The sequence below is a fragment of the Eucalyptus grandis genome, chromosome 7, assembly GCF_016545825.1.
Source record: "Eucalyptus grandis isolate ANBG69807.140 chromosome 7, ASM1654582v1, whole genome shotgun sequence".
NCBI classification, from domain to species: domain Eukaryota; kingdom Viridiplantae; phylum Streptophyta; class Magnoliopsida; order Myrtales; family Myrtaceae; genus Eucalyptus; species Eucalyptus grandis.
In genome coordinates this window covers 50665005-50690821 of record NC_052618.1, presented here as the reverse complement: position 1 = coordinate 50690821, position 25817 = coordinate 50665005, and the positions used below count along the sequence as shown (strand labels likewise).

General features: G+C 40.3%; 1 protein-coding gene, 1 long non-coding RNA gene and 1 pseudogene across 19 annotated transcripts; 2 read left to right on the top strand and 1 right to left on the bottom strand.

Moving 5' to 3' along the window:
- The first annotated feature begins 7893 nt into the window (after positions 1 to 7893).
- Positions 7894 to 9597, top strand: LOC120295340 (annotated as a pseudogene).
- Positions 9598 to 13446: 3849 nt separating this feature from the next.
- Positions 13447 to 16447, top strand: LOC108957500 (phosphoglucan, water dikinase, chloroplastic-like). 9 transcript variants are annotated; one of them, XR_005552807.1, is made up of 4 exons: positions 13447 to 13499; positions 13612 to 13676; positions 14018 to 14965; positions 15363 to 15865. XR_005552807.1 is itself a non-coding variant. In XM_039316571.1 (3 exons), the coding sequence occupies exons 1-3, from the start codon at positions 14931 to 14933 to the stop codon at positions 16089 to 16091; spliced, it is 243 nt and encodes an 80-aa protein (XP_039172505.1). In that variant the 5' UTR covers positions 13453 to 14930; the 3' UTR covers positions 16092 to 16447. The 9 variants fall into 9 exon arrangements, 2 of the variants coding, with proteins under 2 accessions (XP_039172505.1, XP_039172504.1); XR_005552806.1 differs by having other exon boundaries at positions 13447 to 13505; XR_005552805.1 differs by having other exon boundaries at positions 13447 to 13505; positions 13780 to 14965.
- A 1471-nt stretch (positions 16448 to 17918) lies between these two features.
- On the bottom strand, positions 17919 to 25445 carry LOC104429429. Of its 10 annotated transcripts, XR_005552617.1 has the most exons (9): positions 25011 to 25436; positions 23708 to 24102; positions 22426 to 22462; positions 21727 to 21823; positions 21006 to 21059; positions 20813 to 20922; positions 19897 to 20023; positions 18388 to 18499; positions 17919 to 18306 (listed from the first exon to the last, which is right to left on the bottom strand). It is a non-coding gene; the product is annotated as an uncharacterized LOC104429429 (long non-coding RNA). The 10 variants fall into 10 exon arrangements; XR_005552615.1 differs by having other exon boundaries at positions 22426 to 24102; positions 25011 to 25441; XR_001984938.2 differs by having other exon boundaries at positions 21727 to 22462.
- Between the last annotated feature and the right edge of the window lie 372 nt (positions 25446 to 25817).

Here is a 25817-nt window from a genome sequence, read left to right as displayed (position 1 = left end):
ACGATCGACTGGGACTTTCTTGAATTGGTTCTACGTGCATTTGGATTTCCATACCACCTCACTCGGCTCATTATGGTGTGTGTGCACACTCCAAAGTTTTCCATCTCTCTCAATGGGGAACTCCATGGTTTCTTCCTTAGTGGCCGTAGACTTCGTCAAGGCGATCTCATGTCTCCTTACCTCTTCACATTGGTTATGGAGGTCTTCTTGGGAATTCTCAGCACTCGTGCAAAACTACCTAATTTCAATTTTTTCTGGAGATGTAAGGCTACAAGATTGTCTCATCTCTTCTTTGCGGATGATGTCTTTCTTTTTTGCCGAGCGGACATTCCTTCGCTCTCTCCTTAAGGAAGGTATGGATATTTTCTCGACATGGAGTGGACAAGCCAAACAACAACAAAAAAGTGAAATATTTCTTGCTAGAGGATCGGTGATGACAAGGAATAAGATTCTTCGTACCTTTCGATTTGTCGAAGGTAAGCTACCGATACGGTACCTAGGGGTTCCTTCATCTCATCGAGACTCGACAAAACGGACTGTGTGTCGCTAGTTGATCGCATAACAGCCAGAGTCCAATCCTGGAATCGAGAGATTTCTATTCTTTCTGCGGAAATTGTAGTTAATAAAATTAGTTATTCATGCGATCCAAGCTTAGTGGGCGCAGTGTTTTCACCATTCCTTTTGCAGTGTTGGATCATATTGAGCAGATCCTCAGACAATTTCTATGGAGGGGACCGACACTTGGGAAGGGTGGAGCGAAAGTTTCCTAGGACGACGTATGCCTCCCAAAAGAGAAAGGGGGTCCTGGAATTCGCAGGCTGAGGGACTGCAACAAGGCTGCGATGCTCAAGCATATTTGGATTCTATTCACAGACAAAGAGTTATTATGGTGCGGTGGATCCACTCAACTTTCTTGAAAAATAAGAGTTTTTGGGTGGTTGAGGTGCCGTCCTTTTGTTCTTGGGCTTGGAAGAGAATCCTATACCTAGAACCGAATTCGGCTCTCTTTTATTGGAAGATCGGAGACAGCCAATCAACTTCCCTTTGGTTTGATCACTGGCACATGAGAGGTCCACTTCATCTTATTTGCTCGGATCCGATGATTATGAGTTAAGGTTTACCCCGACATGCAACGGTGGCTGATCTTTTCTCACCAGCAGGACAATCCTTTAGGGCAGTGGTTGAATCTTGAGAGCAACCTCTCCCTATCCTCTTCAAGGCACCGGATTGTTTTACTTGGACTGATAGCACTTCTGGTATTTTCTCAGTAGCCTCGACGTGGCATACTCTTAGAAGAAGGAAGGATAAGATTAGTCGGGCATCCTTCATCTGGAACAAAGCTATCACCCCCAAGATATTAATTTAATCTCTTGCTCATTATCAAGAATCGTATTCCCACCCAAACCTTGCTTATGTCGCATGGCGAGGGTGGAAACGAGGTTTGTGCTTTTTGCAAGCTAACTCCGGACTCCATCGACCATCTCTACTTCGGTGTTGTATTACGGCCAAATGGCTTTCTTTTGGCGGCGGATGCAATCTCCCACAGCGGAATAGGACACAGTCGAGAGAACCTTCAATGGGCTATGAAGTTTCTCTCGAGTAAGGACTTTTATCACTCCATTGCCCGTTTTTTGTTTGGTGCTCTTTGTCACATTATCTGGAGATACAAGAATGACGTCCTGTTCAGAAACTACTCTGTCGCGATCGCCACCGTCAAAAATCATCTCATCAAAGTTGTCAAGGATAAAACTTTAACGTTCAGGAACGTGGATGATAATCATAAGAACAGAAAACTCCAGTGTAGTTGGGGGTTAAGCCCTTGCATTCTCTCCTTATTCAGCGCAGCCTTAGACATCCGTGGAGCGTTTGTAGACCACTTTTGGAAAGAGTCGGGTGCTGAATGGCAATACGTCGCTAGGTCGTCTTCGGCGTTGGACCTATTTTGTGGTCTTTGTTTGTTTCTTTCCTTTCTTCTTTGCTGGTTTAGTTAGTTTAGGAGTTTTTTGGCCCTATGGGGCTTTCTCCTTTCTCCTCTATTCCTTTGCCTCATTTTGGCTGTTCTGTGCTTTGTTCCCCGCTGTCGCAGTGCTTCTCTTGCATCCGGTTCCCTCTCACTCACGCTAACTTGTTGTCTTGCTAAGTGTAAGTTTTGTGGCGCCGGATTTTGTAATTATTGGTTCAAAGCTCTATATATTATTACTTCTTACCCAAATAAATAAATAAATAAATAGTGACATTATCGCGTCGATAGGAAAAGAAATGAGAAATGATTGCATGATAATTTTAGAGCGCATTTAGTAACAATTCCATTTTCGAGGATAATTTTTATCATAAATGATTTTTTTCTGATTATGTTTCCAAAAACAATTGCTTTGAACAAAAGAACGCGCTTGATAACTGAAATGCATTTAGTAGGTTCTTAAATTTTTTTTTCTTTTAACTTTTTAATACTTTTATTATATTTTTCTCTTTTTCATTTTCTTTTTCCTTTTCTCTTCTTCTTCCTCCTTCTTTGTGACCCGAGTCACCAACCACAACGGTGGGCGATGACCGGCGGAGCGAGGTTTGGCAAGCTCGTGAAGCCTTGCTAGGCTAAGGCAAGGACCAGGCGAGATCACGGAAGGCTCGTGGTGGTCGGGCGCGAGGTCAAGCCTGTAATGGCCAAGCGAGCCTCACCAAACAACTAGCCCAAGCGGCGTGAGGTTGACCTTGCATTGGCTTGGCGAGGCCCAATCTCGTGCTGGCCAATGAGGCCAAGCCTCGTCGTGGCTCGACATTGCCGAGGGCTAGCAACACTCCGGCAAGGTCACCGACCCTCGTCGACTAGTCGTCGACAATGGCCAAAGCCAATGATCGGTCAAAAGGAAGAAGAAAGAAGCGAAAGAGAAGAGAAAAGAAAAATTAGATTTAATTATAGGAATTACTCTTCGAGCAAGAAATGACATTTTTTTTTTAATTTCTTGATTTTGTTCCAAATCTATTCTTGAGAACAAAAAAATGGATTTTTATTCCCAAAAACAAAAAACTCACCAAACAGATTTCTATTCGTTTTTGTTCCAAGGAACAAAAGAACATAACAAGTTATTTTGGGGAATGTTACCAAACAAACTCATACTAGATCACAAAATATCAAATCACAAATAATTATAAATTGTTGTGAGACCTTTTCTTTGAAAATTTGTAACTCGCGATAAACTATTATTCTTATAGTATCCTAAAGACTATTATGCTAGCAAAGTACCAAAAGAAATTTGTAGTTCAAAAGGCACCGTTATTCTGCCGTTATCTTAGCATCACCTATTGCTAGATAAAATGACATCGATGCTTTGACAAAAGAAATCAATTGATGCCGTTGTACTTTGATTTTACCGCATCTTTATGCAACATTATAATACGATACGATAAGATTATCGATAGGTCCGAGTGGAAGAGCCGAATGTAGAAAGCACTCGAGCTCCTTCCTTTTCATTTCAATGGTTCTTTCTGAAAGCGATACCCACCCAGCGACCAGCTCCAGAATTCTCTCGGTAATTAGCTTGTTGATGGTGATACGCGTTCTCCTTTTTGTTGGTTCGGCTTCAGATGCTGGAATAGAGCCGTGCACTTGTCCGGAAGGAATGCAGGTTAGTTCCGAAAGCCATGGCCAGCTTGAGTGCCCGAACCGAACCCATCCTTCGTTAATGGTTTTGGAATTTGGTGCTCTTCGGCCTTTCTTCTTCCCTATTTGCTCCTTCGTCAGGTGAATTTTCATCAGCTTCCCAGACTTCACTTTTCCATATGTGGAATGGAACTGAATGTAGAAGTGCTGTGTATAAGTGTTCTCGTATTTGAACATTGATCTTTATTATTGAAATAATTAAATATTAAATCAAGCATTCATCTAACAATTTAAGCTTTTAGAATAGTTAATAGTAGTCTTACAAAAGTTTCACATAATATCAGAGCTGAAGGTTCTGAATTCAAACATTTTCAGACCTCATTTGTCACCTCAATTAAATATGTTCATGTTTAGTACTAAGCAAAAAGACCAGACTAAATATTAGGGGTTATTGGAATAATATAATTAAATCAAGCATTCATCTAACAGCTTAAACTTTTAAAATAATTAGCAGTAATTTTAAGAAAATCTCACATTTGCCTCAACAGAGAATTTTTAGTTCCAAACTGAGCCCGCCATTTGAGGCAATCACCCCAGGCGGCCAGAAATCATTTTAAAAGAAAAATCACGAAGTTCACAAAATTAAGGACACGTCATGGGCTTTTCAGGTGCGCAGGGGACTTCATGCTCCTGAAGCACCTGAAAGTTATCTCTTCCTATCTGGTCCGTGAACACATTTGCTAGTTCAGTGTTAGTGCACGACGTCCCGTGTGTTCTAGCGTTGAGGACCCCGTTTAGCATCACATTCCATGCTTTACATCTAGGACGAACGCCGGTCTGATCATGGGGAGAAGCATTACATTGTATAACTAGCGAGCTCATGCTTGCATGCACCAGCAATAGGGTTTATATAGACTGAGAATGGTAGTATATAATCTTACAACAAGTGCGTCCTCGGCAGCTTGATGTCGAAAGATGTTGAGAGAATTTGAGAAATCATGTATGGCATGACAAAATGCGGCATCTCTGCAGCCGCAATTTATGTGCATTCAGTTTGACGGTCGAAATGTGCTTCAGATGTGTTTCTGGGTGCTTTCAATCTTTCGCCCATGTCTCCTATCATTTTATTCATGTGATCCGGTATTTTTTATCAGAGAATTCGATGAAAAGTGAGTGATGATCTTCGCGATTACCTTGATGAATTTGGGGGTGAATGAGAGTCTCTTCCCACTCCTTCAAGCCCGGCTTTATGTCGACAATCATAGGAGTCCATGCGTTGGTTCAAATCAGCGGAGATAAGTCTGCAGGAGATTCTTAAGTTCAACGAGGACTTCTATTGAGAGAAGGCATCCCTCTTTGGATAATGCTGGTTTTCGCCGCGTTCCCTTCCATAGCTTATTGACGAGGAAAGTTCCATAGGCCGCAGAAAGCTTGGTGATAAAGCTGCAACTCTTTGGTGGTTATGCAGACTGCTTGGTGAAGTTAAAATTCGGCATCGTCTATTCGACCCAGCTTGGATCAAACCGACTCGATTTTGTCCCTGCCCAAATAGTTAAAATCAGCTTTGTCTCTTCGACTCATGCTGTTGCTGTGAAACTCACGATCTTCAAACTCAATCCAGAATGTGCTATCCAGCACAAAACGTGATTGGTATCCGTCACTTCAACATCTCGCGAAGACGATAGTGATCTGCAGTGGTTGTCGTGTCTGGGAGAAGGAAAAGGTCCGATGGCTGAATCTATCACTAGGTGGCCTGTATAATCAAAAGCTCACATTGCCTCTGTAAATCCCTGAGTTTCTTCTTGGTTCCGTAAACGCATGAACGAGTATGAAAGTTAAGTAACTAATTCTCGAGTTCCATTCAGTCAACAGGCGATATGGAACGTAAAAAATGAAGTTTGTAGACGATTATCTTGATCATCCAAGCTCCTTGTTGAAATATGGCTGTGTGTGCGGAAACATGGTTTTGATATCGGTAGCTTGTGGTTTGATGTTGTGTGCGAGTGTATATATGCCGGGCATTTGGTAGGATGGATAAGGATAGGTAGGATAATTCAAGGATATAGGTCACAGGATATATAAGTTTATCAAGTTGATGGAAATAGGCAGATACAAGCGTTGGCGGAGGAGTATTTCTAAAAATGCAATACCTTCTACAGCTTGGCCCACAGCAGTACCTTGACCAACTCCAGGTCCAATAGAAGCAAGCCCGACAGCTAACCCAGCAATAACGGAAGCGTGTAAGCTTTCTATGCTCTGCTACCCACTTGCACGAATGAATGATTGCAAAGCCTTTATCAGGCTTAATAATCGTTCTAGACATGAATTATATCTCTGCTCTGTCGGAGATTTTCATATTTGCTTTCATTCTAGGCCACGGGCTCCAACTATATCATTAGTAGACTAGAGCTTTCTCGGCATTTCTAGAGGAGTCTAAGCTTTTTACAAAATATATCAACATCTAAATTCTAGGTATTTCTAGAAATTGGATCATAATTCCAACACTCCTGAACAAGGCCTATCCTATCGTTATGGACTAAGTGCAATATCTAGTAGTGCATATAAATGATTCTCAAAAGCTTGAAGCAGCCTGTATACACAAATTATGACTTAGAATTCCAACTAACTACATGATGACTGACAAAAGCTCTAGTAAAATGGAAACCTTTTCTGTGAAACGATTCAAAAAGGTAGTAGTAGTCAATCGTGAATCTACTGATTAGAGATTTAGACAGGATTTGTAAGTCCAGGGCCTCTTTTTCCACCTTAATTCTATGCTACTTAGTGTAGATGACATCGGATAGTTGTTGGGATAATTAGTGGTTTTGACATGTTTCTTCATTCTAGGATGTAATAATGCGGCTTGATTTGATCGGGTTAGTAGGGGCATGTGAATCTTTTTGGGTACCCTTCTACTGAAGCGCGTAGCTACTAAATAAAATTAGTTGGACTCGTTGATTGAATGAACTTTAGATCTATCAACTATCATTTTGAAATTACGAATCTCTATTTGGTGATTCCGTATTTTTATTCTCGATTAGGTACCTCGATAAAAAATAAAAATAAAAAATAGCCTTTCATACCGTTTTCATATAATAAATGGAAAGTCAAAGCATTCATGCCATGTTGGTATTACATATAGATTAAGGAAAAGATACCAAAAAATCCCAAAATTTGCCTAGTATGATAAATTTATCACTAACTTTTTTTTGTGACACAAAAAACTCCAAATTTTATAGCTTGTAACATATTTATCAAAAAAAAAAAATCATAATATAAAAAACCCCAAATTTATACCCGTTACACATTTATCCCAAATTATAAAACATTTTCGTATATTATTTTTTTAAATCTTTTTTTTTCTTTTCACTTTTTTTCTTTTTTTCTTCTTTCTTCCGTCCCACTTGATGGCCGGCCAAGGGAAGTTGGACTCAGGCAAGGGCTGCCCTCCCCCGTCGAGCAAGGCGGCCCTCCACGGATACGGGAGGGCAACCCTCGCCCTATGCAAAGCGAGGGCAGCACTGGCAAGCGGGCAGCCCTGCCTAGGGCGCGGGGGGTAACCCTCCCTAGCATCAAGCAAGGGCATTCTTCACCAAAATTCGGCCCAAGTGAGGACAGCCCTCGCCGAGTCTAGCTTCCTCCGCCACGACCAATGGAGGGAAAGAGAGAAGAAAAATGAAAAAAAAAAAATATTAAAATTAAAAGATGAAAATGCCCTTCAATATAGAGTTTGGAATAAGTAAATCACAATTGGCAAAGTTTAGAGTTTTTATGTCACAAAAAAAAAAAATTCAAGTAAAATTTGTCACACTAGATAAAGTTTGGAGTTTTTATGGCTTTTTTTTCCTTATAGATTATCATAGTATAGTATCATGTCATTTAGGATTTTATAATAGTTCATTAAGTGCATGTTAGATTAAAGCACATAAAATTATAGCAGTCATTTTAGTCATGTCTATGTTGAGTTTAGGGGTTTAATTTCATAAATAAAGAAAACCCAAAAAGAATGAATCGGCATTGCATTTTATGTGTTAATCTAAGTTAACTCATATAGCTTTAATTAAGTGAAAAGCAGTTAAAAGTAAGTGAAATATGTACACGGCTCACTAGCTACTTTAACCCTGCATATTATTTTACAAACTCCTTTTTTGTATCACAAGGACCTAAATTATAACATTTTTTTCTCATTTCGATCTTTGATCTTTAGCTAAGTCTAGCAGCAATCACACACTCCTCCAAAAGACACTACAAATATCTCCAACAAACACAAACTCTTGTTCACAAGAAAACCTTGATATTAAACTACATCTCCTCCCGACTATGGCCTCCACAGCACCACCACAATCTCTCTCGCCTCGCACCACCACCGCCGACCTCCAAGCCCTCCTCGATGACGCGCAGCCCTTCCTGCGCAGGGAGCTTGGGTCATCGACCCACGCCTCCCCTCCCTTGTGGCCACTCTCGCTCGGCCGGTGCCGCAGTGCTGGCACAAGCACAACACCTTTTCCTTGAGCACCTCTTCAACATTTACCGCATCCTCCGTCTCTGGGGCTCCTGACGCCGTCTGCCTCGCCGGCATCTTCCACTCCGCCTACCCCACCATTGACCTGGCCATCTTCAGCAGACCCAACACCAGCCGTGGCGTCGTCCGCGCGGCCATGTGGGTGATGCTGCCGAGCGCCTCATCCACCTCTACTGCATTCTCCCTAGGATGATTTTTCATCCGCAACGACCTGCTCTTCCGCTACGACGACTCGGAGCTTGTCGAGCATCTGAAACTCTCAGAGGTGTCCCTCCAGAATGCCAAGAAGAAGGGGAGAGTTCAAAGGTGATGAGGCCTGGCGGAAGAAGATCCAGTCTCTGTTGCCTGCCGAGGGGATAATGATGAAGCACAGAAAGACCGGAGAGGACGTGCTCGTTTCGAGGAGGGTGGTCGCCATTCTCTTGATGACTATGGCCGATTTCAGCGATCAGTTCTTTGGATTTCAGGTAATGGTTGCCCTGTCATCATACCCAGATCCGTTATTCATGACCATTGCCATTGATTTGGTCTGGTATGTTGGACATACCACCACTATAAACAAATGAGTCAATCTGTTGTATTCGAGTTTTCCCTCTGTAAATTCGTACCTCGTTCTGAGTCTTGTTGTGTTGAGAGATTGACGCGATTAACTTTTCAGGACACGCTGTTCGAGAACAGCGACGGGCGGTTGGAGTTAACCGGGAACAATATCTGGGCATTGTGGCCCGGGGATGGGAAGCCCGGGCTCTGGATGAACTCGCTGTCGAGGATGGCCGCAGTCTACATGCTCATAGCGAGAGAGGAAAGAGATCTTCGTGCTCGAGAAGAAGACGGGCACGAGCAACGCCCACTCCGAGCCGCCATCCGAAGAGCGGGATGAGGACATCCAGCTCGTGGTGCCGCCGGTGTTCAAGTGTAGTGCTCGAGGGTCCTCGGCACGAAGGACCCAGATCGAGGCGAGGACAAGTACTGGGAAGCGGTGTGCTGAGGCGAGCAAGTCGGGAGGAGCCGAGCATTACGACTTGCCGGTGGAAAGGAGGCTGAGGAAAGCATCGAGAAGAACCCGTTCATCGGGGAGCCGCGGGTGGTGCTGGGGCAGCTGTACTTGGGGAAAGGGCGGTACGGAGGAGGCGGAGACGGAGGCCGAGGCCGGGCTGGGGCTGCTGCTGGAGTGGGGGACTCCCTGGGACAAGGATGTCCTGGGAAGCATGGGTTGCTTGGGCTAGGGTTTTGCTCATGAAGGCCAGAGAGAGTCCTGGCCTAAAACTTCTCGGGAAATTCTCCTTCTGGGGATGGTGAGGTGATCAGAAGCTTTATGTGTTCGAGCTTATATATCATTTGTTGCGATCGCGAGCCGTAATGTTTCTTAATAAATGGATGAATATGTTAGAGATATTCATCTGGCCATTCACATCTGTATAGTGCTGCTCATGTAATATTGAATCGAAATAAAACACCCTTGCTTTAGCTTCTAATCCGAGTAAATCCCCCTTCCGGCAATGCATTGATGATTTTCCTCTTCTCCTGTTCATTCCCTAAGCATAAGCAAGTGAGAGATGCCCCTTTTGGAGCACTTGATAAGGAAGACAAGGAGGAATCAGCCTCGTCACCCAAGAGAACTGGGTTGGTTTCGGATCTTCTTTGATTACAGATAATTGCATTTCATCACGTCCATTTTACCTCAAATGTCATTCAGATTATCACCAATTCCCAACTCAAATTCTAATTTTCTCCGAAATATCTTTTTAGTAAATAACGATAGTCATTTATGAGATTTCTACCATGGCCGATGTGGGACTTGAGATGTAAACTCGCCCTTAAAGAACTAATGTTCTTATCATTGTAGGTCTATACAATCAGCGATACATTCCTAACTCGGTATAATCTATTACCGTCCATCTCAGTTGTTCTAGAACAGTTCCTGCTCTAGTTTTTATCTATGCACTAGTCTATGGAGCCAACCTTTGGCCATTGACTTCCTGTGAAAATCAGTGCCGAATGAAATGCCAGAAACAAAAACGTTTGTGGTAATCGAGATTCTAAATACTTTACACATACAACTGCAATATAACTTTCCATTAATAACGAAGAGGTAAAAGTACTGTACCCCAAAATTAAAAAGAAAAATAGTCCGTGGGCGGTTCGATTCCTTCTTGCGATTCACGTAATTTCGCATAGGAAAAGCCCACGTTCGAAGGCTCATATGAAGAGAATCCCTTGTTGACCCACCCGCCCAGAAGGATCAAACCCCCGGTTCGATCAGGGAGGATACCAACTTATGGATGAGATTCGAACCCAGGTTTGCTTATGCATAAGATTTTATTCTATTGCTACATAGAACGAGTAACAAATTAATATTTGAGATAAAATCTTAACATTGATCACGGAAGTACAATTGAATCACAGAATTTTCAAAATATGCAATCAAATCTTTCTATTAATTCCATCTAACTTAATCAACGAAAAATGCTTACGTGATATTTTTTTTATCTTTTTATCTTAATCAGATTAAATAAATTAAAAAGGATAATTTTTAGAACTAGTAAAGGCAGGAACAAATGTGTGTCAGTGACCACCGCCGTCATCTCTTTCGGACGATGGTTAGTGATGGTGGCTCTTTGTAAGCCTACAATTGATTTGGTTTGCGTTCGTTTCACGGAAAATGGACCATCTCAGGAAAATATTTTCCCGGAAGTTATTTTCAGGAAAATGGCCACATTTTCCAGTGTTCGGCTAATTCTTAAATTTTGAGTGGAAAACATTTTCCACCGTTCGTTAACTAATTTCTTTCTTTTTCTTTTTAATTTTTTCCTTTTCTTTTCCTTCTCCTTCCTCCTTCTCCTTCCTCCTTCCTCCGCTACCGCTCCTCCTTCTTCCTCCCTCCTTCCTCCGCCGCCGCTCCTCCTTCCTCCTCCTCCTTCCTCACGCCTGTAGCTCCTCTTCCTCCTCCTCCCCTTCCTCGCCGCCGCTCTGCTCCTTCCTCCTCCTTCCTCCTTCCTCCGCCGCCCTCCTCTTTCTTCCTCCTCCTTCCTCCTTCCTCCTTCCTCCTTCCTCCGCCGCCGCATGCCCGAAGATGGCGAGCCGACAAGATACGGTGGCCAAATCCGGCCGACCAAGGTCCGGTCGCGAGATCCCGACGGCTGGCGGGCTCGGAGCCTCGCTCGAGCTCGGAGTGCGGCGAGGCTGTGAGCCTTTCGCCCGGTCTGGCGAGCTCGGAGGAAAACTCCGTCCCAAGGCAAGCCCGAGCTCCGCCGCCAGTCCGAGCTCCACGGCTCGCCCCGAGACCTCTGGCAGCTTCAGCGGGCAGCTTCGCCCGGCTCGCCGGTGTGAGCCGGGAAACTCCGCCCCAAGCCGGCGAGGCTGCGCCTTGCCCGATGCGGTGAGGCTCGAGCTCATGGGAGCTCGGGCGGCTGGGGCTTCCAAATCGGGCTAGGCGGAGCACCAGCCCGGCCGAGAGCGAGCTCGGGCGCTCGCGACATGACCGGTCGCCGGTCGCCGATCGGCGGTCGCGGCCACGGAGTCCCAAGCTAAGGAAGAAAAATAAAAGAAAAGAAAAGAAAGAAAAAAAAAGCGAGAGGAAGTTGTGGAAAGCTTATTTTCCTTAACTTTGCATGTAAATTTTCGTTGATGGAAAATATTTTTCCTTGAGTTGTTGATTTTCCGTGAAAGCGAACACTTAGGAAAAATCGGAAAAACGACCTGCAGGAAGTTATTTTCCGTGAAGCGAGCCGACCTTAGGCTGCGTTTGTTAAATTTTTACATTCCTTAGAACAAAAATTTCTATTTTTTTGTTCGGGAAAAAAGGAGCAAAGCGCGTTTGTTTGCATTTTATTCTAAAACTATATTTTTTGTTCAAACACATGCGTGCAGAAGCGGGAAACACAAAAAAAGTTGTTTCTTGTTTTTACGGAACACATTTTAAGAACACTTTTTCTTTCTTTTTTTCTTTTTCTTTTCTTCTTCTTTTTCTTTCTATTTTTTTTTTTTTGACGATCGGCCTCGGCCATGGCCAGCGACCTCGCCGAAGATTCGTTAGGCCCCCGGCGAGGCCAACCTCGCAGGTGCAGGCGAGCTCGATCTCGCGCAGCGAGCTCGCCCGGCCGGCCTCGGCCCAGGGCCCGCGAAGACCTCGCCGGATGCAGGCGAGGCTCGAGGCTCGCCTAGCCAAGGCGGGGCCGAGACTACTGCGTGGTGGAGGCGGGCCGCCAACAAAAGAAGAAAAAAGAAAAAAAGGAAAAATAAATAAGAAAAATAAGAAAAGAAAATAGAAAAAATAAATAAGAAAAAAGAAAGAAAATAGAAAAAATAAAATAAAAATATTTAAAAATTAAAAAGAAATAAAAAAATTATACAAATTTACCAAACGTGTTTTTGTTCATTTTGTTAGAACAGTTTCATGCAGCGTGTTTTTTTGTTCAAAAATTGTTCTCCGGAACATAAATACTTTTTTCTATTTGTTTTGTTTCGAGCAATTTTTAAATGAAATAATCTGATTAAGCAGCATGTAGTTTGTCTTTTTTATTTGCGGTTGTATTTTTAACTTTTAGTTTTTTTATTTTAATCTATTTTAGTTTGTATTTCTCTTTAATTTTTGAATACTTTTTTGACGCACGTGCTTGATAGATGCCATTTCATCACTACATATTTTAATAAAGTAATAAAATAAGGCACGTTAACATTTTCTATTAATTTAATTGAATGGAGTTAACGAAAATTTGATTATATTTTAGGAAAATCTTAAAATTCAATTCCACTAAATCAATCAATGCCCTTATACTATGATTTTTATTGTATCTCTGTACAATGCGATTGTACGATGTGATGAGTTTATTTTGGGAAACATACAGTGGCAGAAAACTTGGTTTAAGCACACTAATTTCTTTCATGGTCCTTACAATTGAGATACGTAGGCTGTAAAATGGCATTGCTTCCCGTTAAAAACAAAATAGAAAAGAAAAAGAGGCGGAAATATCCATTGCTAAATTATATATTTAGGAAAAGAAAAACCTTAGCTATTACTTCGGACAATAATGAAATACGGCACTCTCTCTCTCTCTCTGGCTGAAGAAGAAGCGATAGAAAGTGTCATCTGTGTCCGAGTGGATGAGCTGAAAGTGGAAAGCGCGCAAGCTCCTTCCTTTTCGCTTCCATGGTTCTCCTCTGAGAGCAAACCCATCTACCCACCAGTCACCAGCTCCAGAATTCTTCCCCCGCGATGCTTCCTCTCTCTCCTTCGCTTTCCAATCCACTCTGTCTCAGGTTCTCTCTCTCTCTCTCTCTCTCTCTCTCTCTCTCTGTCTCTCTCTCTCTCTCTCGCAGTGCTTGACGTGAAGATCCAAAACACTTGATCTGATCTCAATGTCACATCCCTAAATGATTGTAAATGTATTTTTTTTTTCAATTAAATATGCTTTATGTATGCTCATTAGGTTCTAGCTCTCCTTTAATCAAAAACTAAGTTGATGATTTTTTGTATGTTACCCTGATGCAGAGTTGTTCGATGCGGTTGCAGTCTAATGATATCACTCTGGAATTGATGATGCTATGCAGAGGGAGGTATGCATTGCTAGGCTCCTCCATTTCTATCAGTTTATTTGTGTGATGATATCCTCTGAATGTTATTATATAGGTTTGACAAGCTCAGTTCTCATGTATGCAGCATTGGGTTTGTAAAGTTGAAATTGACCTCTTTGCAAACGATCCAGTATTGCTAATTTTGCTAATTGGATCTTGCAAAATAACCAAGTAGGAAATGCATCTTTCTGTTCTATAGTTTAGGCACTTCACCTTTTCAGCATAATTTTATTAATTTCAATTCTGTTCCTAAACACAAACAGGGAAAGTGTTGCTAATTGCTTACTTCTTTTAAGCCTGTGTGTTTCTTTTTCATCGGCCAGCTAATGAAGTCTCCTTTCATTGTGGTCCAACTCTGATTGGTGTCGATGTTTATGCATTTGTACCTTAATCTCTCATGAGGTAAATTCTGATGCTACGATCTTGGACATCTTCATTTATTGATAATTACTCAGTGCTATCTTCCTTGTGCAGATTAAAGCTGTATTTGATGAAATTCGGAGGAAGTCCCCAAACACCACGAGGTTTAGATAAGGGCAAGAATGAGCTATGTCAGTATAGAAAGGCATTTTGAAGTTCTTTGCCATTGGCATTTGTCATTTGCTCCATGTTGTTAATACTCTTCAAAGGTTCTTGATATAAGGCGACCTCTTCTCATGTGGTGTATTAGTCCTTTGCAAGGTTGAAATCGTGCTATTCTTTAGCAAAGGCTGCATCACAAATTGCTTGGAGGAAGACTGCATGTGCAGGTGGTTTTATATGTGAAGTCAAGCATAAAATGAGATTTGTTAACAAGATTACCATTTAGATGTCCACTTCAAGCTACAGTTTTGTGACTGGGAGAGACTTTTTTCGTGGAAAAAGCAAATGCCGTGGAATCAAAAAATAATCTGTCAACTGCAGCCAAGAGTTTCAATGAAAAGGTTTCCAAGAAGATGGTAGTTTCTCATTTGGAAGAATTTTGAACCCAAAATAATGGCATTATAAAATCATCCGTTTGGTCTGGTTACATCGGAAATTCATATGTAGGCATCTTCCAATCATTTTGGTCATATAACCTCAAACTTGATTTATTTAAGCATGAATATAAAAGCAGAAGAGACACAGCCATGTGCATTTTCATACCTAAAACCAAGTAAAGAGACCGGTTTTTTCTTGAAGAGCAGCATTACTTCTCCCCTTCAAGATTCTCTCATGTGGATGCATGGAGCTCATGCAGCTTAGAGTCGCTCCTTCATGGTTGTTCGTGGTGTTTTCACCACTAAAACCAGGTCTCTCTCTCTCTCTCTCTCTCTGGATTTGTTCCAGTGCACTTATGTCAGTCTGATCAAGCACTGGGGTTTGGAGTGAAGTATTGAGTTGTTTTATGGAATTCTCGATCAAAGGTTTGTCTGAGTCTCTAGTGTGGATGGAGTTTATGTGGGGTTTATTACTTGAACAAGAATCGGTGCGGAAAAAAGAGTTATTCTGTTTTTCTTTCGAGTTCTTCTTGCAATAAAAGCTAGCGGCACGGATTATCTGACACCGTCTTGATTTGAGGTTTCTCTTTGAATGTGGTGTTAAATGACAAACAATGAATCGGTGGTTCAAGTGAAAATTGTTGTTTAAGTTGTTTAGACAAGGAAGGAGGCTATTGGTAGAAGCTATGAAATAATGTGTTCATTGCAGAGAAGAGGAGAAGAAAGCAAAGAAGATCAGATCATTGCTGGGACGGGAGAAGGTGCATCTCAGCGTTCGGCTGGATCGCCAAGTTGAAATTGGGGAGAGTGTGGCAATCTTAGGATCCACAGGAGATTTGGGATCGTGGAAGAAGAATGTGGCAACGGACTGGACCAAGAGCGGATGGGTATGTGAGTTAGAACTGAAAGGAGGTGAATCTGTCAAATTAGAACTTATATTAGATTTTGCTGATATTACTGAGATTCCTACGTCTATCGGTTCTCTGAGGAAGCTGGAGAAACCGAGTGCCAGCTGTTGTGAGTCGCTCACAGATATCACTAGCTCAACTTGAGATTTACAGAATTTGCAACATCTAGACATTAGTGGTTCTGGTATTGAAAAGCTTCCTAGTGCTATAGGAAGGTTGAAAAATTGGTGCACTATAAGTTTCCCATCATGCTGTTATCTGAAAGAGCAATTCCAAGTGAAATCGGTGACTTGTCTTCGCTTGAGATTCTCTATGTTACTTGGGGAATTTTTTATGCTTGTGAGGATCTAGTACACTTTATCTGGTCTCGACAGCACATACTCGAATGATTTTGATGTTGTATTTTGAGTTGAGTCTGCTTTTTGTATGTTCATGAGGTTCAACCTCTTTGTTAATCCAATACGTAGCTGCTGATTTTTTTGTATGTCACCCTGATGCAGAAATGTTTGTTTAATGCCGTTGCATTCTAATGTTATCATTCTGGAACTCGATAAGGCTCTGCAGAGGGAGGTATGCACTACTAGTCATACCATAACAATGGAAAAATAACTTGTTTGCTCATACTATATGAGCTATGGAATTGCACCTGAAAAAGTATGCAAGTATGCATGAGGACAATCTCCTTCATTTCTATCAGTTCATCAATGTGATACTATCCTTTGAATGTTGTCATATAGGTTTCTGACTTTTTTAATTTGATAAGGTCAGTTCTCATGCGACGTTGACTTTGTAAAGTTAAAATTCACCTCCTAGCAAACTATCCTGTTTTGCTGATTTTGCTAACAGGATATTGCAAAATAACCAAATAATAAATTTATCTTTCTATCATGTAGTTTAAGCACTTCACCTTTCAGCATATTTTTACTGACATCAATTATGTTCCTAAACACAAACAAGGAAAGTGTTGCTAATTGTTACTTCTTCCAAGCCTATTGTTTACGTTTTCATCGGCCAGCTCATGAAGTCTCTGTTCATTACGGTCCAACTGCAATTGGTGCAAATGATGTTTGTGCATTTGTACCTTATCTTTCATGATGTAAATTGTGATGCTCCGATCTCAAATATCCCCATTTATTGATAATTAGTAAATAATCCTTCTTGTGTAGATTCAAGTTGCATTTCATAAAATTCAGAGAACATTCCCGAGCATCACAGGACAGAGATGTGGACCGAAATGAGATATGTCATGAGACGTTATGGAAAGGTGTTCCGAAGTTCTTCGCTAAAGGTGTTTATAATGTGCTCTATGCTGATAATCTTGATAGGATTCTTGATATAAAGGGACCTCTTCTAATGCGGTGAAGTAGTCCTTTGCAAACTTTGACATCATGCTATTATTTAGCAAAGGTAGAATTTCAAAATGCTTGCAGGAAGACTGCATGTACAGGTGGTTTTGGATGTGAAGTTAAGCATAAAGTCATGTTTGTCAACAAGATTACCGTTTTAGATGTCCACTTCTAGCTGCAATTTTGTGAATGTGAGAGACTTCTTTAATGTAAAAAGTGAATATCATGGAATCAGCAAATAATCTGTCAATTGCAGGCAAGATTTTCAGTAAAAAGGTTCCCAAAAGACAGTAGTTTTTCACTCGGAAGAATTTTGAGCGCAACATAAAAGTGTTTGTTAGTGTACAATCAGCTCTTGGATTTTGGGAAGTTCACGTATTGGCATTTTGCAATCACTTTGATAGTATAATCTCAAACTTGATTCCTTTAAGCATGAGCCTATAAAGCAGTGTAGACATAGCCATACATAATCATACTTGAAACCAAATTTTCTTTGGTGTTGGCTATAGTTGACTGATAAAGAAAATGTTAAATCTTCCCGAAATTTATATCCATTTGGTTTGGACCAAGCCGTTGAACGGTCGTCTACTTGGTTAGTACTTGGACTCTACTACGCCAAATTTGGACTAAACCATTGAACGGTCATCTACTTGGTTAGTACTTGGACTCTACTACACCAAATTGTAGTCATTGGTCATGCTTTCAAGTTTCAATAGAACCATTTTCTTTGGGGCCAGTACTCTCAAATGTTCCTCTTCATCATACTACATTACAACAGTGGAACTTTAGTAGTTAAAAGCTACCCACAAGATAATCATATATTCAAATTTGGTCGTTGTTTACCAAAACTTTAACTAACTTGTTAAGCCAAGTTTGCATATTCAAGCACTAAATCATACGTAATGCGGGCCGCACTAACAAGTCAAAACATTAGTTAAATATATCAAACACGAAATAATCTAATTTTGAGCATACTGATTATATATAACATGAGAAAAGTTGCTAGTAAAGTCAATGTATTGATTATATAATTTATAATATAGCTAGTCGATAACACGAGAATGATAGTATGCCATTTCTTTTTATAACATACAATTTGGACCTCTTCAGTTTGCCATTTCTTTTGAACAGCTACCCTTTGGCGGGCTACTAATCTAACATGATAGTACACTGTCTTTATACATCACTTCTTATTCAAGTATTTTGCGACATCAACGCATTCACTCTTTGAAAGGCAATATACTATGCCACACAAATTAGCAAAACGATTCTTTAGCAGCTATCCGAGCTGCTTCAGTGGTTCCTTGGTCTTGGCTATGACCTCATATTTTAGATTTAGTCTGTCAAAGCTTGTCTCAAGAACAAGAGCATGGGGAATCCCAAGAGATTTTAGGATATCCTGCAATGGATGAATAATTCAATCAGAATGAACAGATTATTTCAACATAATGATCAGGAGGTTAATATATAAGTTTAGTACCTCACGAACTGAGTGAGTGGCAGTTTCAGCTAAGGCCATCACTGGGTCATATGCAAAGTTAGGCTTGAGACATACTAGTCCGTAATCTGGACGAAAATCCTGTCCTCATAGACTACATTAATGACAACCACGAAAGTGACAATCAATGAGCTTTCAATGTTATCAGTCAAATCAAGAAAAGCTCAAATCAGCAGTACTTTCCTTTCATGAGATCAAACTGGCAGAGCAAATCCAGTTAAGACATTGCAAGAAACACAATCAATGATCACATGGTCGAACCTTTGCCTTTCTCAAGTTGTTAACATAAAGTATAAGCGTTAATGGAATAAATAGGGATACAAGAACCAACTCAAGAGACTGAGTGTCCTGCCAAACATAAAGAGGAGATTGGATCCTTATCCAAGCTTATGCTGGATCCAATTACTCTAGGAAGTACTTTCCATTGGAGTTTTATTAAATTGTGTCCTCTTTACTCAATATAATATACGATGTGCCGCTAAGTGTTCCCAAATGACGGAACCTAAATCTTTTCATCAAACAAGGAACACTGCATTTGGTTATATTAGAACTTAATAGGGTTCTGGGCTTTGGAGGGTCTAGTGTAACACTGACAATTTAATTAGGCTAGAAACCCAGAAAATGCAGAAAAGTTTGGAAAAAGAGTTTAAGTTAGCATATATAAAAGTTAACTTGCTTATATTTATCAGGAACAAGGACAACAGTTTTCCAGTGGCAACATCACAAATAATTATTCCTCTTGAAGTAACTCTAGCATGATCTTTCTTCATGTACAAGGCATGCCAAATATTACACATTCCTCACATAATGTGCCTCATCAATAACAAAACCAGCTAGCTGTGCCTGCAATGCATGATGGTTGAATATAATAAATTTACAAAGAACCTTTCAGAAAAAGTTATGGTGCATCAGAAACAATCCCTTTCTATGCAAGCATTACAATATCTCAAGAAATGATGGGTTTCCCACAATCCTTTCAGCAGTTACATACAGTAGCTTGCACAATGGTTTATCTTTCTGAAAAGGCAGGCAAAGATTAATAATTTGACAGTCCAAACACTCCGCATAAATCACAAGCCTTCATTTACGCAAAACACTCCTATCAAAGATGCTGGATTGCTAATCCACACTTTGATGATTTGCTGTACTCTCAAAGTATTTGAGAAATATAGGTATTTGCACATCATCCAAAGCTTAAATCAACTGCTTTATTGACCAAAGAGTTCTAGTATGTCATTTTGGATCTTGAAGAGTGTGAAAGAAATTGGCAAAAGTTAAAGACTGTCTATTGGACGTTTGATTGGATGAGAAGCCCCCTAAGCAATTTACTAAATGCTTTTGGACATGTACATTGTGTAGGTCCTTTGCTGTGTGCAGAATCACAAGCAATTTGGAAATGATCAAGCAGAGAATAAATTATATGAGAACAGAACAGTGACAATGATTTAAGTGGTTTGGCATATATTGGCTATGTCCATGGTTAAAGCATACCATGGATTCTAAAGATCGTCTGGCCAGAAGTTAAGTGGAAAAATTGCTGGTAGATCTCTTCCTGCCTCCCCGATTCTTGGTAATAGCTTTCGATTGACTTTGACATTGTGTTGTGGATGACAAAATGCTGATGACATGCCATAAAATATAATTACTGAACCAAATTAAAAAAAAAAATGTTAAAATATGACTAAAACATTATAACTGAAGGTCAAGTTAGATCAGAGTCATTTGCCACTTTTACAGTAAAGAAAAGAACTTTATCCTAGTTTAACTTAATTTTGGTGCTTGGAAGAAAGAATTCGGCTCGAAAAATAGCCAAGAATGATAATTTAGCAGGCCACTGGACCATAGAACTAACAAAGTTTACTTCAAAGCACACTAAGAAACCAATTAGTGATACTTAAACATTTGAAGAAAAGTGGATTAATTGAGTATTTGCCAACGTGTCAGTTTGATTCTAAAACTAAAAATAGACAAAGGCGCAAAGTCCATTTCAACTTACAACATCAGGTTTGTCTATTCCCATGCCAAAAACAACGGTAGCACATACAACCTGGACCTCTCCAGTATGTTATTTCTTTTGAACAGCTACTCTTTGATGGGCTGGTAATCCAGCATGATAGTACACCGTCTTTATACCACACGTATCATTCAAGAATTTTGTAACATCAACACATTTACTCTTTGAGAGGCAAAATACTATCCCACAAAAATTAGCAAAATGATTCTTTAACAGCTCTCCAAGCTGCTTCATTGGTTCTTTGGTCTTAGCTATGACCTCAGACATTAGATTTGGTCTATCAAATCTGTCTCAAGAACAAGAGCATGGGGGATCCTGAAAGCTTTTAGGATGTCAATCATTCCCAAATGATTATTTCAGCAAAATCTGGAGGTTAATGTGCAAGTTTCATACCTCACGAACAGGTGGCAGTGGCAGTTAAGGCCATCACAGGGTCATATGGAAAGTTTTGCTTGAGACATTCCAGTCCTCTATAATTTGGACAAAATTCACGTCCCCATGGACTGCAATAATGACAACAAAGAAAGTAATGATCAATAAGCGTTACTCATTTACAATCATTCAAATATATGAGAAAAGCTCAAACCAGCAGTATGTTTCTTTCATGAGATGGCACTGGCGGCACAAATCCAGTAAAGACCTAATAAGAAACACAACCAATGATCCAATGGGTGAACTTTTGCCTTATGTCCCAAGTTGTTAACATATAGTAAAAAGGTTAAAATAATAAATAGGGACACAAGAACCACCTAAAGAGACCTGACTACCAAGCCAAACATGGACACTTCCAATTACTTCCGAAAGTAATATCCCATTGGAACTCATTTTAGTTGTGTGCATTTTGCTTTATTTGATTAACGATGTGCTACTGACTTTTCCCACAAGAAGGAACTAGATCATTTCCAAAATTACTTATTTCAACATTGCATCTGTTATACTAGATCGTCAAAGAAGGTCTGGGTTTCAGAAGGTTCAGTGTAACACCGACAATGTACTTAGGCTAGAAATACATAATATGCAAAAACGTTCAAAAAAGAGAGTTTGAGTGAGCGTATATAAAAGTTAACTTCTTTATCTGGGACAAGGACAGTGGTTTTGCAGTGGCAACATCATAAATACATATTCCTTTTGAAGTAACTTTAGCATTAACTTTGCTTCAGATGCAAGGATGCCAAAGAACATACCTCACACAATGTGCCTCATCAACAACAAAACCAGCTAGTTGTGCTTGCAATGCACGACAGTCGAGCATCAAAAAGTTAAAAAGAAACTTTAAAAAGAAAGTTACAGTGTATCAGAAATAGTACCTTTCTATGCAAGCATTTCAATATCTCAAGAAATGATGGGTTTCCCACAGTCCTTTCAGGAGTTACATACAATAGCTTGCATGATGGATTAGCTTTCCTGAAAAGGCACATTTTTTATGTATTAATGACTTGATAATCACAACAGTCAGCAAAAAAAAAGCTTTAGAAGTCGAATAGAAACCTCACAGCAACAATTATACCCCAACATTTTATGGCAAAATGATGATTGTATGCTATGATATACTTCTCTAGGAACACTAAGATCCTAAAATTTATTTGAGGCAAACATCTTAGGCATGAACCTTTTCATTAAATACATAAAAAATGTGCATCCACTGTAACATATGGAGGGTTAGAGTAATTATTTTGTCCTGGATGATAGATAGCAGGGGACATATAATGAAATGTGACACCTGGTTTAAGAGTTGTTGGTAGCTGAAACGAAGGGTAAAAACATCAGAAGAGCACATGAAGAGAAGATGGGATGAGGGAATTATCCGTTCATTCACCTTCGGCTGATCAGAAAGCACCAGTTGTCACTGTTTGTCTTATATTTACTTCAGTTAGAAACATATATCATCTACTTCAAGACTCAACAGAAAATACTTCAGGATAACTTAAATTAATAAATTCAGATTAATATCTTCCTTCGTGATTCAGTAGATCAAATATGTTGCATGCTACCAAGATCCATCTTACATGATCACCCCAGTTGAGATGATAACATAGCACATACCTGCAGGAAATATAGAGATCTAAATCTGTATTTGGCACAAGTAATTTAAAAACTTTGACTTAATAACCCTTTTGAATTGGACCTTAACTATGACTGACAACAACACTTACATGCAAAAACAAGATAAATTTTTCAGTAAGTAATTAGAAGGTCCTAGAAGCATAGTAAAGACCTCAAATTCTAGAAATCACAGAATAGATAGAAATGTGCGAAGGTAGAACAAGAATGTCCAATATAATATTCTTTTCCAACTTAGTCAGATCCTGTACATTGGAACCCATGGTTCTGTACCCGAATCACTTCCTTTAGCTTAATTTGCATTTGGAAAATATTTTCATCCTTAAGTTTAAGCACAAACTTTGCAACAGTGCTAACAAAGCAGATTACAAGATCATTAAAAAGCTTAAAATTTCAATGTACAGGTCTATCTGTCTAGTATTTAATCAGTGGAACCATTGAGCAAAGTGCACAGGGCTTGTGCTCTAAACATTGTCTCCACACTTACGTCTTCATTCGATCATTGCGCAAATGAAATAATGTTAACATTCACTAACCTAGTAACATAAACTTTTACCACCTCCAGTGGGCATGAGAATGAAGCAATCTTGCTTGGCTACAGAAGCTTTACATGCCTAATGCCACATTGGTCAAAATGCTCTATTTCTGAATATGACAACATTGGCCATTTTTATTTGAAACTGATATTGAACCTTGAGTGACAGTGCTCTTACAGTCCTTCAACAGGAATAAGCCTCTTTAGCACCGTAATAGTTTCTGACATGGATTGTCATGGAAAATAAAAAATGTGCACAAAGAAATTACAAGCCTTCATTTATGCAAAACATTCCTATCAAAGACACTTGATCACTGAGTTCCACACTTTGATGATTTGCTATACTCTCAAAGTATTTTGAGAAAATAGGTACTTGTACATCTTCCAAAACAAAAGTCAACTTCTTTATTGACCAAAGAGTTCCAATATGTCATTTTGGATCTCGAATATTTTGGAAGCAATTGGCAAAAGTTATGACTGTCTATTGGACATTTCATTGGATGAGAGGCACCACAAGAAAAATTTACTAAATGCTTTTGTACATGTACATCATGTAGGTCCTTTGCTATGTGCAAAATTGCAAGCAAAATTGCAAATGATCAAGCAGAGAATAAATTATATGAGAAAATAACAGTGACATAGTGATTTAAGTGGTTTGGCATGTATTGGCTATGTCCATGGTTGAAGCATACCATGGATTCTGAAAAATTGTCTGGCCAGAAGTTGAATGAAAGAATCGCTCGGAGTACCGCTTTAGTTAGGAACATAGCATGTAGATTTCCTGCCTATTTTACTGAAAATATATTGTCTTCGTCATCACTATCAGTAGAGGAATCTTCACCTCAAGAAAAGTTTGGTTTTTCTTAGGTTGTGGAGAATCTTCTACAATATCGATACCTTGTAAATTATTGCATTCACCGTCACTACCGATATCTTGGCCAAACATGTCAGTCAAAACTCCACAAGTTTCTGATTTCCACAGCTTGCAATTCATCCCAATCCTTAGAATCTCGCATGGTTTCATCAAGTTCTGCTAGGAAGTCATTGCCACAGTGCTCTACAGTGATAAACTCTCGACCTTCGTCACCTTAAGAAAACCAAAAGAAGAAAGAGATGATTTCGCACATTCCATGGCAAATAAGAGATCAAATAAACACAATATACAATATGCGATTTGCACTTAGTTCAGCGATGCGAGAAATTAAAAATTATATGACTGTATGAAAAATACCAAACTGAACAACCTGATAAACACACTCGATGTGCAATCCTCATTTACCACTTTATAGTCGAGTCCAATTATGAGACAGCTGATACTCATCAAACTGACCGCCCTCTCTGCCGTTTGATGTTTGTTGGATATCCGTATCCTAATATTTGGCATGAATCTCTTACAGTCACACCAAACTTATCCTGCTGTATCTCGAATCTAACTATCTCAAATTTCGAGATATGAAATGTGAAGTTCATTAACGGAGACTCACCCTCTCACACAAAACCTACGAACCCATTTAAAGAGACTGTCAACTCACTAATCTTGTTAGTAAGCATGTCCAGAGTACAAAATTTGACCAATGACCACAGCTCAGCCAGCACAGAGAAATTCTTGAGAACAAGGACAATTTATCCACAGAAGAATTATCCAAACAGCAAGGCCGTATGAAACTACAGGAACAATCGATCTCCACTGGATGGATCCAAAATCAAACACATCACAACTCTCCCACCTCTTATCCCCACAACTCACGGCCGCACATTTCAAAGAATGAAAAGCTGAAATCAAGACCCCCATTACAAGACCTCAACTAGGCTTTCAAACAAAAAAAAAAAAAAAAAAAACATTGCGCGAAATTTTCGTGCATTGAATGAACCGAAGACCAATTCCGACGCCAACCCAGCTCCGGGAACTATTCAAAACTAGCGCGTCAAGTCATCTGCCGAACGAGTGTTCTTGCTAGCGTGCGCAATGCGCGTGGGAGAAAAAGGGGCACTTACGTCGGATCCGCGGACCTTGACGCCGCGTTGCTGGAGGACGGACCACGGGGGTTGCTGAGCTTGGCTCTCGAGTTCAGCTTCGACGAGCAGTCTGCCAGCAAGTGCTTCGACGGCCAATCAGCATAAAAAATGGGCTACATAACTCGACGTAATGATTCGCGTTACCGTAGAGCGAAACGAGATGGTCCAAGCACTTGCAAGCAGACTGCTCGTCGAAGCTGAACTCGAGAGCCAAGCTCAGCAACCCCGAGCTTTCTCTACCTCCTCCAAGCCCCAATCCCCCATGGAATTCCAACCTTTTCGAGCGATTCGATCGATCGACGATGCACGAGCCGGAATCGAATCGATCGCTAGCCTCTCTCTGGAGAGCGTGCGCTCGAAGTGCTCTGTTCGAAAAACCTCGCCAGCGATGGCGGGATTGATGTTTTACCTTTCTATTTTTAAATATTCCGTTTTCGCATCCGAAGTTTGTTTAAGCTCTCTTTTTGCCCCCTATAAGTTTTTCCTGGTTTCATTTGACACCCTTGGGTCTGTAATTTTTTTTTCTTGGGTAAAAGAAGTTGTGCACTTTACTGTTGAGCGTGTGGTGGCGATCGTTTCAAGTTGATGCATAAGTCCGGTTGATACGTTAATCTATCCTTTTTGCGCTACAGGAAGGGCATTTCTTTTGAAGGATGAAGAAGCCGGAATCAACGAGAACAACGAAGTGCCATCAGTTCGGTTTTGGGGCATTCTTTTAGTGGTGCTTGTCGCGCCAATTCTTCTTTCGGTGTGCGCTTATAATCTTCTCAAGACAAGAAAAAATAG

Bases quoted from the DNA above. Each gene is read 5' to 3' on its own strand.
- LOC108957500 (XM_039316570.1), top strand. From the start codon at position 14,931: ATGGTTGTTCGTGGTGTTTTCACCACTAAAACCAG. The intron at 14,966-15,362 runs GTCTCTCTCTCT...TGTTCATTGCAG, and splicing joins GTTTTCACCACTAAAACCAG to AGAAGAGGAGAAGAAAGCAA.